A 16,000-nucleotide genomic window follows, 5' to 3' on the forward strand; every position below is an offset into this window, starting at 1 on the left:
TCTTCAATGAAGCACATTTTAATAAGATCTAAAGTGAAACATTTTTAAGCTTCCTGCAAACAATTTGAGGATCACTGAATGCCCATTGTCTATTTATAGAATGGCACTTTAGATATTTTATTAACAATGTTTCAAAGCACTTTTGCTTTTTTTTTTTTTTTTAGGTATCCTAGATTAACTGTATATTTGTCACTTTCTTTTTTCTCATTTATTTATTATTACATGCGTAGATGATGTATGAAGGTGTCAGGCACATGCAGGTCAGAGGACAACTTTCCTTATCCACAGTGGGATGTGGGGATCGAGCTGAGGTTGCCAGGATTCAATGGCAAGTGCTTCTGCTCACAGATCCCATCACTGGCCCCATCACTCTCTTTACTGTTCATTCCTTCTTGTCAGAGTGCTTGCTGTGTGTGGTGGTTTCAAAGAAAATGGCCTTTAAAGGGAAGGGCACTATGAGGAGGTGTGGCCTTGTTGGAGTGGGCGTGGTCTTGTTGGAGAAAGTGCGTCACTGTAGGGGCAGGCTTTGAGGTCTTTTTTCTCAAGCTTCATTCAGTGTGACAGTCAGTCCACTTCCTGTTGCCTCTGAGTCAAGATGTAGGACTCTCAGCTCCAACACCACGTCTGCCCGCATGCTGCCATGCTCTCTGCCATGATGATAATGGACTGAACCTCTGAAACTGTAAGCGAGCCACCCCAATTAAATGTTTTCATTCATTAGAGTTGCTGTGGTCATGCTGTCTCTTCACAACAATAAAAACCTAAACTACGACACTGTGATCGCTTTAATGATGATTCCAGGTTAAGAGTCTTTCCTTCCTTCCTTCCTTCCTTCCTTCCTTCCTTCCTTCCTTCCTTCCTTCCTTCCTTCCTTCCTTCCTTCCTGTTTTACTGTTAGCTTCAGCCGTTATCTGTACGACGCTCTCTGTACCATTTCCTTTCCTCTGTCTTTGACCGGCCTTTCAGACCCATCAGTAGTTTGCTGTCTTGGCAGTTCTGTTGTGTCACAGAGATACCTAAATGTGGCACTGAGGAAAGGTGTCTTCAATTCATTGTGTTAAGTTCTCAGCCAGAATGTTCTTGAATGTTCTCTTATTCCCATCTCTGTGTGTGCGCTTCTAGAGTGTCAGTTGGATGTGCATTGGAATTATCCACTCTCTTTTCACAACATGCTTAATCTTAGATTCCAGGTCTTTGTTGCCCAGGGTATTCACTATTTTTATTGGCTCTGTATTTCTAGATGCTATTTCTCTCTTTAGCTGTGTCTAATACCTTATTCAACTCACCAATCACATTTCTACTTTACAGTATTCTAGAAGCTCTCTTTAGAGAGAGTTTTCTTCAAATTTTCATTTTTGATCATCCCTTGTTCTTTTGTTAGATTTTCTAGACTATATTTAGCATCATAAACATAAATGACTATATAATTGTTTAATAACTCTGATATATATGCCTCCAAGGCTCTGATGTTAAATTAACTGATCCTGCTACCTCTCCCTGAGAGCAGCACATGTTCAGGTGGGCTCTGTGGCTCAATGGATAGAACAGTGGACTTCCTGGACAGTGGTGGTGCACGCCTTTAATCCCAGCACTTGGGAGGCAGAGCCAGGCAGATCTCTGTGAGTTCAAGGCCAGCCTGGTCTACAGAGTGAGATCCAGGACAGGCACCAAAACTACACAGAGAAAACCTATCTCAAACAAACAAACAAACAAACAAACAAAAAACAAAATAAAAAAAGAAAAAGAAAAAGAAAAAAAAAAAAGACAGTGGACTTCTAGAATGATAGTGGCACATTTTCCTGCTTGGTGAATTTTGATGTTAGATTATGTTTGTTGAAAGCTTATTGTGGGGATTGTTTGAGTTCTTGATTTAAATTCCATAGACAGGAATTACCTTTGCCTCTGTGCATGAATTATGACCTGATCTCATTTGACAGTTTAAAACAAAAATTCTTATTTGCTTTGCTCTTACAGGGAACATGGATTCAGACTGTAAATTCAAGAAGGAAAGCGCTCTCTCTCTCTCTCTCTCTCTCTCTCTCTCTCTCTCTCTCTCTCCCTCCCTCCCTCCTTCCTTCCCTCCCTGCCTCCCTCCCTCTCTTTCCTATTCCCCTTCCTCCCTTCTGTTCTGTCTTCTCTCCCATTCCTCCTCCGTCTCCTCTTCTTCCCTTCCCCATTGGTGACAATTTACCATTTGATATCTAGAAACAACATATGCTAAAGACAAAAGTCAATGTTCAAAACCAAAGTTTGCTTATTTTTCTTTCTGGGCAAAAGTTCTTCACTCAAATGCAAACTGAGGCAACCTTGGGTTTTGTGACATTCTCAAGTAGATGTGACTGGCTCAGTGTTTTTGGAAGAAAACTTCTAAGAATGTGTATTGCCTACACCCTGCTCCTATTTCAGGGAAACCATGATCAATAATGTCAGAGTGAAATGCAGCTATGGAAGCCTGCTGGGAGGGCTGTTATCTGGCATTTTGAGCAGAAACAGGCAGTTGCCTGTTGCTTCTCAGTTTTTATGTTACTTTGCTATGAGTGAAGTATTCAACAATGAAGCCTAGGGTGAAAGCCAACCCTTTCTCCATCTATATCTATGACAGACCTAGGAGAACTGAAACAGGACTCGGACCTGTCCAAGACAACTCAGGAGAGAGAATGCAGACTGCAGTCTCAGCAGTAAGGACATTAGCATGAGCTGAGCCCTCTTCTAAGAAGGCTGGAGAGAGACATTCCTCAAGAAATCTGGCATGACATTTGACTGGAAGACATAACGTATATGTGAACTATGTGTGCTTTTTGAACACGATGAAACATGCCATTCAGAACTGGTTGTGACCAGTGCCACAGAACTGCTGAAAGGCCACACCTTCTTGTCGTGATCAAGAGGACCCTTAGGAAACTAGAACATATCAGCATGCTTTCTCTCCATTATCTCAGAGACTGCATGGATGAGGGATTGGGATCAATCAAAAGAGTGTGGAGCAAACTGCTGTAGAATTAATCCCCTCCAGCTGCTAAGGCATTGTGAAGAAAGCTATTGCTGATCAAAGGGCTTGTACAGAAATCTCTAAAGCTTGTTGGCAGTTATAGCTTGCTATAAATGGATCTTTCTCTTCCTATTACTTGCTTTTATTTCTTTTCTTTTCCTTATTCCTTACTTAAAAAAAAATAGAGATGGGCTGCTTATGTAGTTTGGGCTGGCCTTGAACTTGTGGTTGTCCTGTCTCTGCCTCCTGAGCATTCGGATTTCAGGTGTGTGCTACCATGGCCAGTCCCACAGATCTAGTAATCACACTTCATAATGGTAATTTCCAAGTCCAGCTCTTCGCAATGTATAAGTCTGTTAAGAGCAGTTGGTGGAATACCTCTCTCATTAAGGGAAGTCTTTACTATCTAATGGACGAGTATAACAGGCTAGCTTTGATGGGGTCAGACCTGGATGGCTGAGACAGAGTCCAATGGTAGGCATGTGATGGCTGTTCTGATGAGCTATAGGTAAGATTTGCTGATGGGTTAGATGTGGAGGTGTGTGAAGAAAGGGGGAGACGAACCAAATACAAAAGACTTTGGCCTAATCAACTGGTTGATTGGTGTTCCTAGTTCCTGAGCAGAGACAGATGAGGGAGAGTCCATGTGGGTGGGTGGGTGAGTGAGTGACTGAACAGACCAAGAAAAAGCATGTGTGTTTGTTAATTTTATGAAGCATGTTCTGAAGCTGGAAACTAGGTTAGAGCATGAAGTCCAGAAGGCTTTATCTGAAGCCATACAAAATCTGCATACTAAAAACCAAACCAAACCAAAACAAAAATGTAAACACTTTACACAGAAAAAGGCTGGAAAAACCCTGGCCAAGGCTGACTAGAACTGGCCACTGGTGCAGGCATGCTGTTTCAAATCCATTTGGCCCTGCACAAAATCTCCATGCCCTTGGGTAGAGAGTTAAGATGCTAATGAGGCACCTGAAGGATGGAGTGGTAGATAGAACCATGTAACAGAGCTTGAGCAAGATGGTCCATGCTGTGGAGAGGAGCCTGCAAAGCCCTAGACCTTTGTGTACGAGGCACCACTGAGCTCCTAAGCTAGCTCTTTGCTCTGGCCAGCTTCCCCATCCTTTTTCTTTAACAAACCATCTCTAGTTCCATTGCAAATATGTGTCTGTCTGTTTGGAGACACAAGAATCCAAAACCCATCTTGAAGTACCCAGGAACCCTATTATCAGCCGATATTAGTTCCATATTCCAAAGACTGGGCCCCGTGGGCTATAGATATCTAGAGAAGCCTAACGCTGGAGATGAAGCCTAGCTTATTGTGTGTGGGTGGCATTACATTATTTTATTCAAAGATCACGGCAGCCTTATGGATTCACAGTATTGAAACTGCACTTAAAAGCTGCTTTCACTAACAAGCACTGATTCACCACTTGGGCCCACAAGGTAACTAAAAGTAAGGTGTGAGAGCCTGGACTTCCTGCCTTTATTCTGCTGTAACCTTCTAGCTGATAATCCTACTAGTACAGTGTGTGTACATGTATGTGTGTGTGTGTGTGTGTGTGTGTGTGCGCATGTGGATGTGTGTACAAAGGTGCCCATAGAGGCATGAAGAGGGCATCAGATCTGCCTTACATCTGCCTTACATCACATAGCTGCCTTATGTGTGTCCTGAAATCCAAACTCTGCCACTCTGATAGAGCAATCAGCTCTCCTCACCACGGACCCAACTCCCCAGTCCCCATATTGCTTTTCTTTTTTTTCATGTGTGTGCGTGGGGGGGTGAGTACATGCATATGTATGTTTTTATATATGCAGGTACAGATGGGTGTACAGGTTTGAATGTACGTGTGTGTCAGTGTTTGTGGAAGCTGATGTGGTCAACCTCTGTTGTCATTCCTCAGGTACCATCCACTTTTTTTTTTTTTAATGTGGATTCTGGACATTGATCTCAGTCCTTGTGCTTTCAAGACAAGCACTTACTGAGATACTTCCTATCCCTGACAGTGGTTCTCGAGTCTTAATAATCTAGAAGGACTGGAATTTGTCCCACTGTCTCTGACTGGCACCACTGTCCACCTAATTCAGGTATCTCAGATGTGGCAAAAAGTAACGTCTAAGATGTCAGATTTTGAGATCTAATCTGGATCAGTGGAGGAAAAACTTATTCACAAAAGGGTTGTAAACAATTCCCAAGCCTTTTAATGGCCAGCCCTGTAGGTCTGAGAACCCAGGAGACAGGGTGGAGGGAAATGGAGTCAGGGCATTGGAACTGCCTGAAATGGACACCCACATTTCTTCAAGAACACCGGGCTCTTGCCCATGTCGTATTCCAGAGCCATCAGCAAATGAGAGGGGTGTAAAAGAAATGGACACAGCCCTTGCAGGCCCTGACAGTGTGCTCAGGTCTCTGCAGGGTAGTCTCCCACTCACCACTGTTGCTGCGTGTCCTGAGGTCAGATCCATCTCCTGGTCCATCAGTCTCTTCAGGAACTTCCACGAGTTCTGATGTCTTGGAGGAAAGAGGAGACAGCACAGAATAAACCAGTGAGACATGATGTATCATGGGCAAATTGAGTATAGAACTTTAATGCCAGTACTGGAGCTAAAGAGGAATTTGTATAGTATTTGTGAATTTTTAGCTGTTATAAAAGGTCCATCATCAATTGACATGTTAAGGGGCATACAACTGTCCGTAAACATTCACACACTTTGGCATGGTTTTTATTTAAATCACATTTAGCACTGTTTCTATGGTTCTTCCAGTAGGTGAATTCACATCACCATTTGAACTTCAAATGAGAATGATATCCTCATCAGAAGGTCATGAGTTAATGTCACAAATTATAGGAGACTGGAGAGGGCTCTGTTGGTAAAGTGGTTGCTGTGGGAGCATGAGAACCTGAGTTTGGATCCCCAGCACTTGTGTACAAACCAGGCATGAGGGACAGGTGCTTATAACCACAGTGTTTGGGGGGGGCACTGGGACAAGTAGATCCCTTGAGCAAGGGACATTCAATCCCTTGAATTCACTAGCTGAATTGGTGATTTTCGGGGTTACTGAGAAACTCCATGTCAAAACAAAGTGGGGGGGTGAGTAGCAAGTGAGAGAGTGATAAAGGAAAATACCTTGCCCTGACCTTTGGCCTCCACATGCATGCACATACGTTTGCATACCCTCACATGAATATAAGCATACACTAAAATACAGTGTCACAGGTAATATTCTAAATGCCCCGAGATAGTGCCTATTGGAGCCAGACACTTCCATTTTACTATCAAATCCTTCAGTGCTCACATGAAATGGCCAGTATAATAACCCTGACACAGCTGTTAAGTTCTCGTTCTTAATAAAACAGAATGAGATATGTAAGTGTGTCTTTCAGAAATGCTGCCCAGTGCTTTCTTCTCTACTGGTTTAGTCTTTAGAAACAATTGAACAAAGGGTGCGGAGCCGTGTCCCCTTCCTCTTTAGTATCTCCCACAGTGCTAGCAAACTATCCACTACAATTCACCCTCACAGAGTTGAAGACAAACCTAAATGGTGTCAATGTTATGCATAAGCTGGGAAAAAAAAACCATGGAAGCTATTTTTCATTTTTTTAATCGTCATTCTTCTTGAGAGTTTCATTCATGTAGACAAATGAAACATGAGTATGAATTTTTTTCTCTTGGAAGTCAATGAAAGGACAGCTTTCTTTTTTTTTTTTTTTTTTTTTTTTTTTTTTTTTTTTGGAGCCTGTCCTGGAACTCACTCTGTAGCCCAGGTTGGCCTCGAACTCACAGAGATCTGCCTGCCTCTGCTGCCCGGAAGGACAGCTTTCAATGAATTTAAAGATGGCTTCTTAGAAATCGTGTGGCATCAGAAGGCTTTCTGCCTGACTTACGTTCCTACTCTCTACTACTGGACATAGGAGTGCGCAACTGTTTGACATTAAGCTTTGAGCTCAACAATTCGTTGAGGTTGGGTAGCCAATGAGTTTGAGGCACCTGCTGTGTGTCTCTCCTGGTGCTGGGGTTACAGAGGCACAAGATGCATTGGCTTTTATGTGGGCTCTTGGAATCAAACTCGGGTCTTCATGCTTGCCTGCTAGTTCTCAGCCAGCTCAGCCAGCTCCTCCCCTTCCCACCCAGACACTTCACGGAGCCAAAGATGACATCGGTTACCGAGGTTCTGGGGGGTGAGTCAGAACCACTGCCTGAGCTGGCCTTCTTCGTTCTCTGGGCCAGGGAAGTGCCAAATCGGAGGGCCTCATACACGGGGTCCACCTTATTGCCACAAGCTGCAAAAGAAGAAAACAAATACCCATGTCAGAGAGCCCAGCTGACCTAAGAAGGCGGATCTGACCAGGGGCTTGTGTGCTTACTCTTTCCTAACGGATGAGGGCTCATATCAAATGCCCTTGCTCCCTGGTGGAACTCCAACAAGTCCAACCAGAACCAGCATCTACCTCATTCTGCTCTGGTTCCCCCAGGGAACCTGACATGTCCGACTGGAACTCTGTCCCTGATGTCTTCCTGAGTGGTTGGTTTTCTTCTATTATTCTTCCCACTACACTTTGATGGTTCTTCCCAGGAACTGGTTTGTTTCCTACAATTAGAAGCTCTGATCACTAAGACACCTAGTCTTGAGAGAGAAAATTTGAGAACAAGTGTTCTCAAACAACCAGCCCTGATACATTACATTTCTAATGAAAAGCTATCTAGTTTAAAATCCATCCAACTAAAAAAGCCACAGGTGTAGAGGCTTCAGGTACAGAAAAACAAACAAAAGTAACCCACTCAACTAAAACAATATATAAAAGCCAATTAAAAGATTACATGAAAGAAGATAGCCACACTACATCTAGAGAGGGCACTTCAATAAACAGTGTCATTTGCTGAGTTTCTACTCAGCATTGATATATTACATTACATATATACTGCCACATATTATATATACTATTCTGTATATATTACATAAATATATAAACAATTGTGAAAAGTAGTGACCATTGGCCCCATCTTAGAACATATGGCAGAGAGTTCACTGACACTGTTGATAAATGGGAGCTGACTCTGCACCTGGGCTGCAGGATGCCATGCCCCATGCGGATGGTTGAGTGGGTGTGTCCTTTTATGCTGATTGTTGGGCAAGTATGTTGTCTTGTTGCTGAAGGTCTGGAAAGCATGGCGTCTACTTTTGAGACTCTTCTATTTTTAAACTCCATCAGGGAGATCATGAAAATATGTTTCCTCTCCAGCAAAATAAGTAGAGCTAAAGAGCAAACCACCACACAGGTAGCCAAGGCTACCCCACTGGCTTTGTAGCCCTTAGAGGTCACTGTCCTCATTGACTTTGCTGCTAAAATCCCACCTCAGTGCATCACTGTCCCAACTCACCAATGGGCATAACTTCTTTAATGCATCCAAACTGTTCATGAATGAGCAAAGGGGAGCTGTAGTAACGCCGAAATCCCTTTGGCTGGAGAGAGAATGAAAAGGAGAAGGGCTTAATATCAGGAGATGGAGAAAACCAAGCAGGAGTCCTAAAGAGAAAGCCCGTTGATGCCTCCCTTTAGTGTACTGACATAGTCTGTTAATGTTAAACTTTACCACTGACAGGGGACAAGGGAGAGAGGAATAGATGGAGGTAAGCAAGCTAATGTTCCATCTACAAGGCAAGCTCCCAGCCTCTTGGCCTATGCCTGCTGGGGATGTCTTTCTATATGCTGTGAATGTGTTGCTCTGATTGATTGATAAATAAAACACTGATTAGCCAGTAGCCAAGCAGGAAGTATAGTATAGGTGGGATAATGAGAGAGGATAATTCTGGGAAGTAGAAGGCTGAGTCAGGAGACGCATCCAGCTGCCACTGCCATGAGAAGTAAGATGTAAAGATACTGGTAAGCCACGAGCCATGTGGCAAGGTATAGATGGATAGAAATGGGTTAATTTAAGATATAAGAACAGTTAGCAAGAAACCTGTCACAGCCAGTTTGTAAACAATATAAGTCTCTGTGTGTTTACTTGGGTCTGAGTGGCTGCAGGAGCTGGGTAGACACAGGAAAACTCCAGGTATACATGCCTCTTTTGCTGTGCTCTGTAACCCCACTACATGCAGAACCCCCACCCCCACCCCAGGACAAATCTTACAGTTTTCTACCACAGCTTACTATGGGTGCTTCAAACTATAAAAAGCCTACAGAGGGGAAGGTAGGTGTCAGGGCATGCCCAAGGCCCTCGTATGTTTTCAGCGTGTCACTCAGAACCATCAACCTTGCTTTCTAGATTCTGTCGTGTTTCTGACCTGTGGTCTTTCCTTTGGCTTGTGGGAACTACCCTGGGACATACAGAGGGGAGCATGTGACAGGATTTAGAAGAAGAGGACATTGCAAGCCAGCATCACTGGATGCACTTTCTAAGAACCTAGATTTGATATATCCCAGGGTTGGAATATAACTTGGTGACCTGGACCCTGCAAGCATCCATGAGTCCTCACACATGTTCTTGCAAGTGGTGCTCATCTTTGTCTGAGTACTACAGAGACTGGGGTTAGAGGAAGCTCCCTCCCCTGAAGGCAGGTCTTCGGTGGTGTTACATCTGGTGTTAAGCTACTGTACCTACTCATCATGAACTCCTTAGAGTCAGAAAAGACAGCAGCATTTCTTTCTGGGCTGGGCTCAATAGTTTCTGAAGACAGTTGCTCATTCTCTATTGTGGACATTCTTGGTGTAATACTTTGGTCACTCTGGTTGCAATGGCCTTCAAGTGTGTTCTGGGGCACATTGAGATTGACGGCCACACTCCTGGGTCTGAGCCGAATGTGTATAGACGGTGAGATCTCCTTTAGTTTGACCAACATGATTGTCACAGGGACACTCAGGTCAGGGGGTTAGCTTCAGTCTTCTCTTCACCCCCACTCAAATAACAGCTAATTAATCACCTGGTAACTAAGTAGTAACCAAGTAAAGCACTCTAGTTTGCAGGGGCTGATGAGGGTTCCTGTAATGTTGAATTTTCACTCTGAAAACCTGAATTGTCACAGGTGGAGAGAAATGAAGCACTGAGAAGGTCCCACCTGCTAAACTCCTGGCCCTCTCTGAGGATTGGACTCCTTTCCAGTATAGGCCTTTGGTACAGAGATCAGCACATCTTTGTTCCTTCACTGGGCCAGTTAAGCTGGGTGGCAGGCTAGCATTTCTGAGGATGCTTCAGAACTTCTGAGAACGGGTTTCATAGGGTGTGGCATCCCTGGGACAGACTCCTAGGGACTCTGGGCAGAGTGTTCCAGGGCTCCATCTGGCACCAGCACTTACCAGCTTGCCCATGCACCGCTGAGGTGCCAGCCCATCCGCACACTTGTGATGGATGCTCATCTTACAGGCCCCACAGCGCAGTCCATGCTTAGCATGTGTTCCTGTCGGGCACACAGCAAACTTTGGTTAGGTACAGCTTGCCCTTTCCTGTGGGCTGGTCTGAAATCACTGAGAGAAAGCGATACTGCTAGCCAGTTAATTCTTCTCTGAGATTTTTTTTCCCCCCCAGGAAACTTGAAAAGTAGAAGTTTTTGATATAATGTATCTTTTCCCACATTTTCTGCTTAAGTTATTCACTCCAGTTTCTCCTGTTTTATGTTCACGATGTTAGCAAATCTGAGCCACCCACACTGTTTTTTTGAGACAGGGCTTCTTTGTGTGGTTTTGGTGCCTGTCCTAGATCTTGCTCTGTAGACCAGGCTGGCCTTGAACCCACAGAGATTCGACTGGCTCTGTTTCCCAAATGCTGGGATTAAAGGTGTGCACTACCACCGCCCGGCCTCACTCATACTTTCCTTGTCTTAATTCAAGTTAGCAAAATACATGTTCTTTACTGTTCATGTAGGTGGTCCATCTCTTCTCTTTTGATCCTTACTAAGTCATGCTGGTCCTAACATCTTATCCACTCTCATCTGCTCACCATGATGGGTGTGTGTGTGTGTGTGTGTGTGTGTGTGTGTGTGTGTGTGTGTTATGAGTTGAGGAAAGCTTGCCATCCCTTATGCTCATGAGCTGTTAGCCATGCGGCTTTCTTTCATTTATTTCTCTGGATGTGTTATCTCCAGAGTCCCTTAGGGTCCTTACATGCACTGCTTTATGTATCTGCAATGCTGTTCTGTCTCTCTTTATTTGGCTAGTGACCCCTCATGCTTTGACTCTGTCATCTATACCAAGCGTTTCCCTTCCTCTGTCCAAATATTTGTCTTCTCTTTTCCTCTTCCTTTTATCTCCCTATCATCCCTCCTCTTCCTCTTTTGTCCCCCATTCCCTTTTTCCACTGTCCTCTCCTCTCTTCCTCTTCCCATCCTCTTCTCCCCTCTTACTTCCATCCTGTTATTCTCACTTCTCTTTCTCTCCCCTCCAGTTCTCCACCCTCTCCTCTATCTCCCCCTCCCCCTCCTCCTTCTTGCTGGAGATGAACCTGGGGTCTCACATGTTCTAGGTATGCACTCGAGTCACTGAGCCACGAACCAGCCCTCCTACGGTTCTTTCTTACAGCACCCTGAGGTTATCTTTTATAACATTTATTATAACTAGCAACAAGCGTTGACTTGAAAGCTTGCTTTGTCTTCCTTTCCCTCTGGAGGTTGAACTCACTGAGACCAAGGACAGTGTGTGTTGGTTTACTGCTGTAAGCCTTGCCCCGTGCACAATGCATTAAATAAACCAATGAACGAATTCCCTCATAATCACAGCACGTAGTGGCTGGTGTGAGGGACTTCCTGAGAGCAGACTCTTCAACATTGCAGGAGTATTCAAAAGCTGAAAGGGAATGCCAAGTTCTATCTGCATTGTTTAGCTTTAAAAATGAAAAGTCCATTTTTTCACAGCTTGGCTCAAATACCTCCTCTCATTTTGGCAGGACTGCTTAACATATGTGGAGATGAAGTTGGGATTAATTAGATGATATAACAAAGAAATGCAAGGATCCATAGTTCTTCGGGGAAAAGCAATGGGTAACTCATTGAATGGGCAGAGAACTAGAAATCTTTTGGAAGATGTCACCTGGAAAGTCCCTTCGGGAAGCACCATTTAACAGAGGACCTGTCCCTCTTATACCTGAAGACAGAAGTTGCTCTCTGTCTGTTTCTGCCTGCACCCTCCCATGTGTGCGAGAGGCATGTGCGCGTGTACACACACGCACGCACACACACACACACACACACACACACACCCCAACCACACACCATGAAGGCATATTACTTGTTTATACACAGTGGCAGAAAAGCCCCCTTTGTTTCTGAAAATAATCCCTCAGGTAAAGCATGCTGTTCTTTCAAAGGCTGGCCTTGGAAAGCAATGACTTTTCATTTTAATTCAGAGCCTGCTATTTGTGCCTGTGTGGGAAGGTAAGCAAGATCTTCAAAGGGAAGTTGCTTGGCTGTGAGCTGGCCTCTAAAATGGTGTTATTATAAATGATGGTATATTTTCCTTCATCTATATATTTCATTTCCCTGACTTCGGTTTTCCGGCCCGCTTTCATACTCTGCTGCTTGGTATGAATCAGACCACCAGCAATTACTCAGTGTTAGGTGTTCCCATTTCCTCTGTGCGGTGACAAGCTTGATTGAAGGGGGAGAGCTTCTACTAGGAACTTCAGAGAACAAGGAGGGAGTGATTTGGATCACTGCGGTGGTCCTGGTTTATTCTAGAAAGATTTGGAGAAGGCCTGGCCTGACTTTGTTCTCTTTCTCCTGCCTTCCATCACTAACACCTTGCTGTATGTTACCTTTATGTCCGACTAGAGAGAAACACTTAGGTTTGGATTTTAATATGTCCACACTGGCTCTTCAAATTTAAAAATGCAGCCGTGTATTTCTGTTCCCTTAACTACGTTCGTCATCAAATGAGTACCCTCTCTCTACAGGGTTGCTAACAGAGCAGTGTCATAATGAGACATCCTTTGATCCATGAAAAGACACAACCCTGTGTCAAAAACAAGGCAATTATGCCTGAGGAACCACACCTGAGAATGTCTTCTGGCTTCCATAGGCATGTGTACACATGTATACAGTTGTGCACATCTGCATACTCACAAGCATGCACATGTGCACAAACATATACATATACCAACTGCACTTAATATTCTTACTTCACTATAACTATAGTTCAGAACAGTGTGATGTACAGAACACCCAGCACCATGTGACTGCCTAGGTCTTGAGGCTCACTGCTGCCCAGCTTCATGAAAGAATGTTTTACAGTTATATTGATAATTATCCTGAGATATGATCAAAATTTGGAGTACAGATTTTACTGAAAGTGTACAAATTTTTCACCATAAAATGAGGAACTTATGCATATGAAAGGATTTTAGAGGGGCTGGTACGATAGCTCAGTGTGTAAGGTACTTGCCATCCAGCACGACAACATGAGTTTGAACTGATAGAAGGTAAGAACTGACTCCTGCAACTGTCCTCTGACCTTTACATACAGGCAAGGTACTCACACCCCTGACACACCAAACAAACAAACACATAAATGAAGGTAAAACTTTTAAAAGAAAGGAATGAATAGGTTTAAATACTTAGAAACAAAGAGGTCACTGAATTTCAAGTAAATAGTATTGAATTGGTACAATACATTTGATCATATCAAAGGTCCAGTAAGATTACAATGGAAGAATGGAAGTGAGTTTAATATTTATCTGGAAGAAAGAAAGCCAACGGAAACACGGTAAGCATGTTTAGCAAAAGACATGAGCACAGAATTTCACAGTGGTAGTTTAGAAACTGGAAGACCATAGAACCTCAAAAACAGTTGGATCCTAAAGTTCTGGCAGAAAATGATTTCCAGTCTAGGTTTTTATACCCAGCTAAATTGCCAAACATAAGTGATGGCAGAATACAGGTATTTTCCAAAATTTCGATCTTTCTTTAAAATACTTTCTTTACATGTGTTCATTCTTAAAAATAGCTACTGTAGGATGTGGATTAAAAATAAGAGAATAAGTTAAGAAATTAAAAATCATTATATGTAGTGTAGAGGAGACATGGGGTAGAAGTGGGGTCTCCTGTATAACTCTGCAGTAGCCCAGGCTAGAGCTTCAAGATGATGTAAGAGGGTAGGCTGAAGAATAGAATAAAGGAAATAGAAGTTTAACGACTTTGGATTTTATAATAGATACAGCATTTGACAGATCTGTGGGAGTGTTTATAAATTACAGAGGTATGAAAAGTTAAGGGAGTAAAAAGGACATTTTTTAATTTGAAAGAAAATAAAATGTGTTTAAGAAATAAATGCAATCATAGTAAAACATTTGAATTAGAAAATACCAGTGATTACTCATAGTGCCTAAACTGACCTTCAAACTTACACAAAATTGTGATTTAACTGTTATTCAGAAAGGGCAGAACAAGGAAGACAGAGGCAAGTGTGTCTGGTGGCCTGAGAGATGAATCTTTGTCTACAGCAGGAAGTCATCAAATGTTTTAATCAGTACAAAGAGCAGAAGCGTGTCCCTGAGAACTGTGGATGTGAAGGTCACAGAAAGCAATGAGGACATGATGGAGGACACTGTTCTGAGTCTTGATGAGCTGGTTCCACTGCTGTACTTTAGGACCATCTGTCCTGAACTATCCTGTACTATTGTGACTAAAGGCAGGTGAGAGGAAACGGGATGACTCAGAGGGCAGAGGGGTTTGCTGCTCAGCCTGACAATGAGTCGATATCCCAGACCCACACAGTAGAAGGAGAGAACCAATCCTGCAAGTGCTTCTCTGATTTCCACATGAACACCCTGGCCCAAGAGAACACACACACACACACACACACACACACACACACACACACACACACAAAGTGTTAAAAAAAACAGAAAATGAAAAGTAAAGTCTTTGGAAACAAGACCAAGGAGATGGCTCAGGGGTTAAAGTGTTTCCCGTGCCAGAGTGAGGACCTGAGCCTGGATCCTCAGAATCCGTTTAAATCTCATTTGCCTTGTTTCCATAGCACACATGTGAAATCCCAGCATTCCCATGGGGAGATAGGAGACAGAGATGGGATCCCTGCAAGCTGGTGGGTCACCTGGTCCAGAGGACACAGTGGCCAGCAGCAAGAGACCCCGTCCCAAACAAGGTGAAAGGTGTGGACTAACATCTGAAGTTGCTGGTCCTCTGACTGCTACATGTTCTCCAACTCAAAAATACCACCCCCCTCACACCCAGAATAAAAACTCTATGCAAAGATTGATTTTTTTCACCATGCTGGTAGCTACATCTATGGGATTAGAATGACATGCTATTAATGAAAATGATTAGGCATGTATTTTAAACAGTTGGCTATACTGTTTATTGTTTCTTTTTATGATACTGGAGATTAAACTTACCGCTTTACGCATGACTGACAAGGGCTTTAGCAGTAATCAATTCCCCTAGCTCTCATTTTTGTTTTTGCTTTTCTCTTTTGAGACCATGTCTGGCTGTCTAGCACAGTCTGGCCTTGAATTAACTATGTATGTAATCCTTCTGACTTTTCTTCCCGAGTTTTGAGGGTACAGGTGTGTGCCACCACACTTAGATTGGCTAGATCAATTTTGTGAGAAGGTTGACGTTGAGACATTGCTTAACAATTAGGAAAATTCCATAAGATGTTAAAGTTAAACATAAAATAAGGCTTAACAAATGAGAGCCCTAAACTACAGAAATAGTTTGGAGGATGGAGAAAAACCACCTTGAAAGAAAAGAAATCTAGCCTTACTGCTGTATTGGAATTAGCAACAAGCAATGGTTAAAGTTAATTGTATAAATATTTAGATTGCTTAGGTTTGTTCCATTGTAGAATTATGACTACAGATCATTGATGAAAATGAATGTAAATCAGATAAGAAAATGTGCTTTAAATTTAACTATGATTTGGGAAAACATTTTTTTTTCTCCTGAGACAAGACTCAAACATGCTATGTAACCCAGGCTATCACACTTTCTACATCAGCCTCCTTAGTGCTTGAGTTACAGATGTGTGCCACAGTACCCAGATGGCTTGGGAAAAATAT

The 16,000-nt window shown here is 43.1% G+C and overlaps 1 protein-coding gene across 3 annotated transcripts in view; it reads right to left on the minus strand.

Annotated features, from left to right (window-relative positions):
• Nucleotides 1–16,000, minus strand: part of Stac (SH3 and cysteine rich domain) — a 121,845-nt gene that overhangs the window by 33,654 nt on the left and 72,191 nt on the right. For all 3 annotated transcript variants that reach the window (XM_059268800.1, XM_059268799.1, XM_059268801.1), the window contains 4 exons: nucleotides 10,288–10,388; nucleotides 8,372–8,453; nucleotides 7,157–7,272; nucleotides 5,423–5,501 (listed from right to left, as the gene is read on the minus strand). In XM_059268800.1, the coding sequence (XP_059124783.1) occupies nucleotides 5,423–5,501; nucleotides 7,157–7,272; nucleotides 8,372–8,453; nucleotides 10,288–10,388 (378 nt within the window). The remainder of the gene's footprint in view (nucleotides 1–5,422; nucleotides 5,502–7,156; nucleotides 7,273–8,371; nucleotides 8,454–10,287; nucleotides 10,389–16,000) is intronic.

The sequence above is a fragment of the Peromyscus eremicus genome, chromosome 7, assembly GCF_949786415.1.
Source record: "Peromyscus eremicus chromosome 7, PerEre_H2_v1, whole genome shotgun sequence".
NCBI classification, from domain to species: Eukaryota; Metazoa; Chordata; class Mammalia; order Rodentia; family Cricetidae; genus Peromyscus; species Peromyscus eremicus.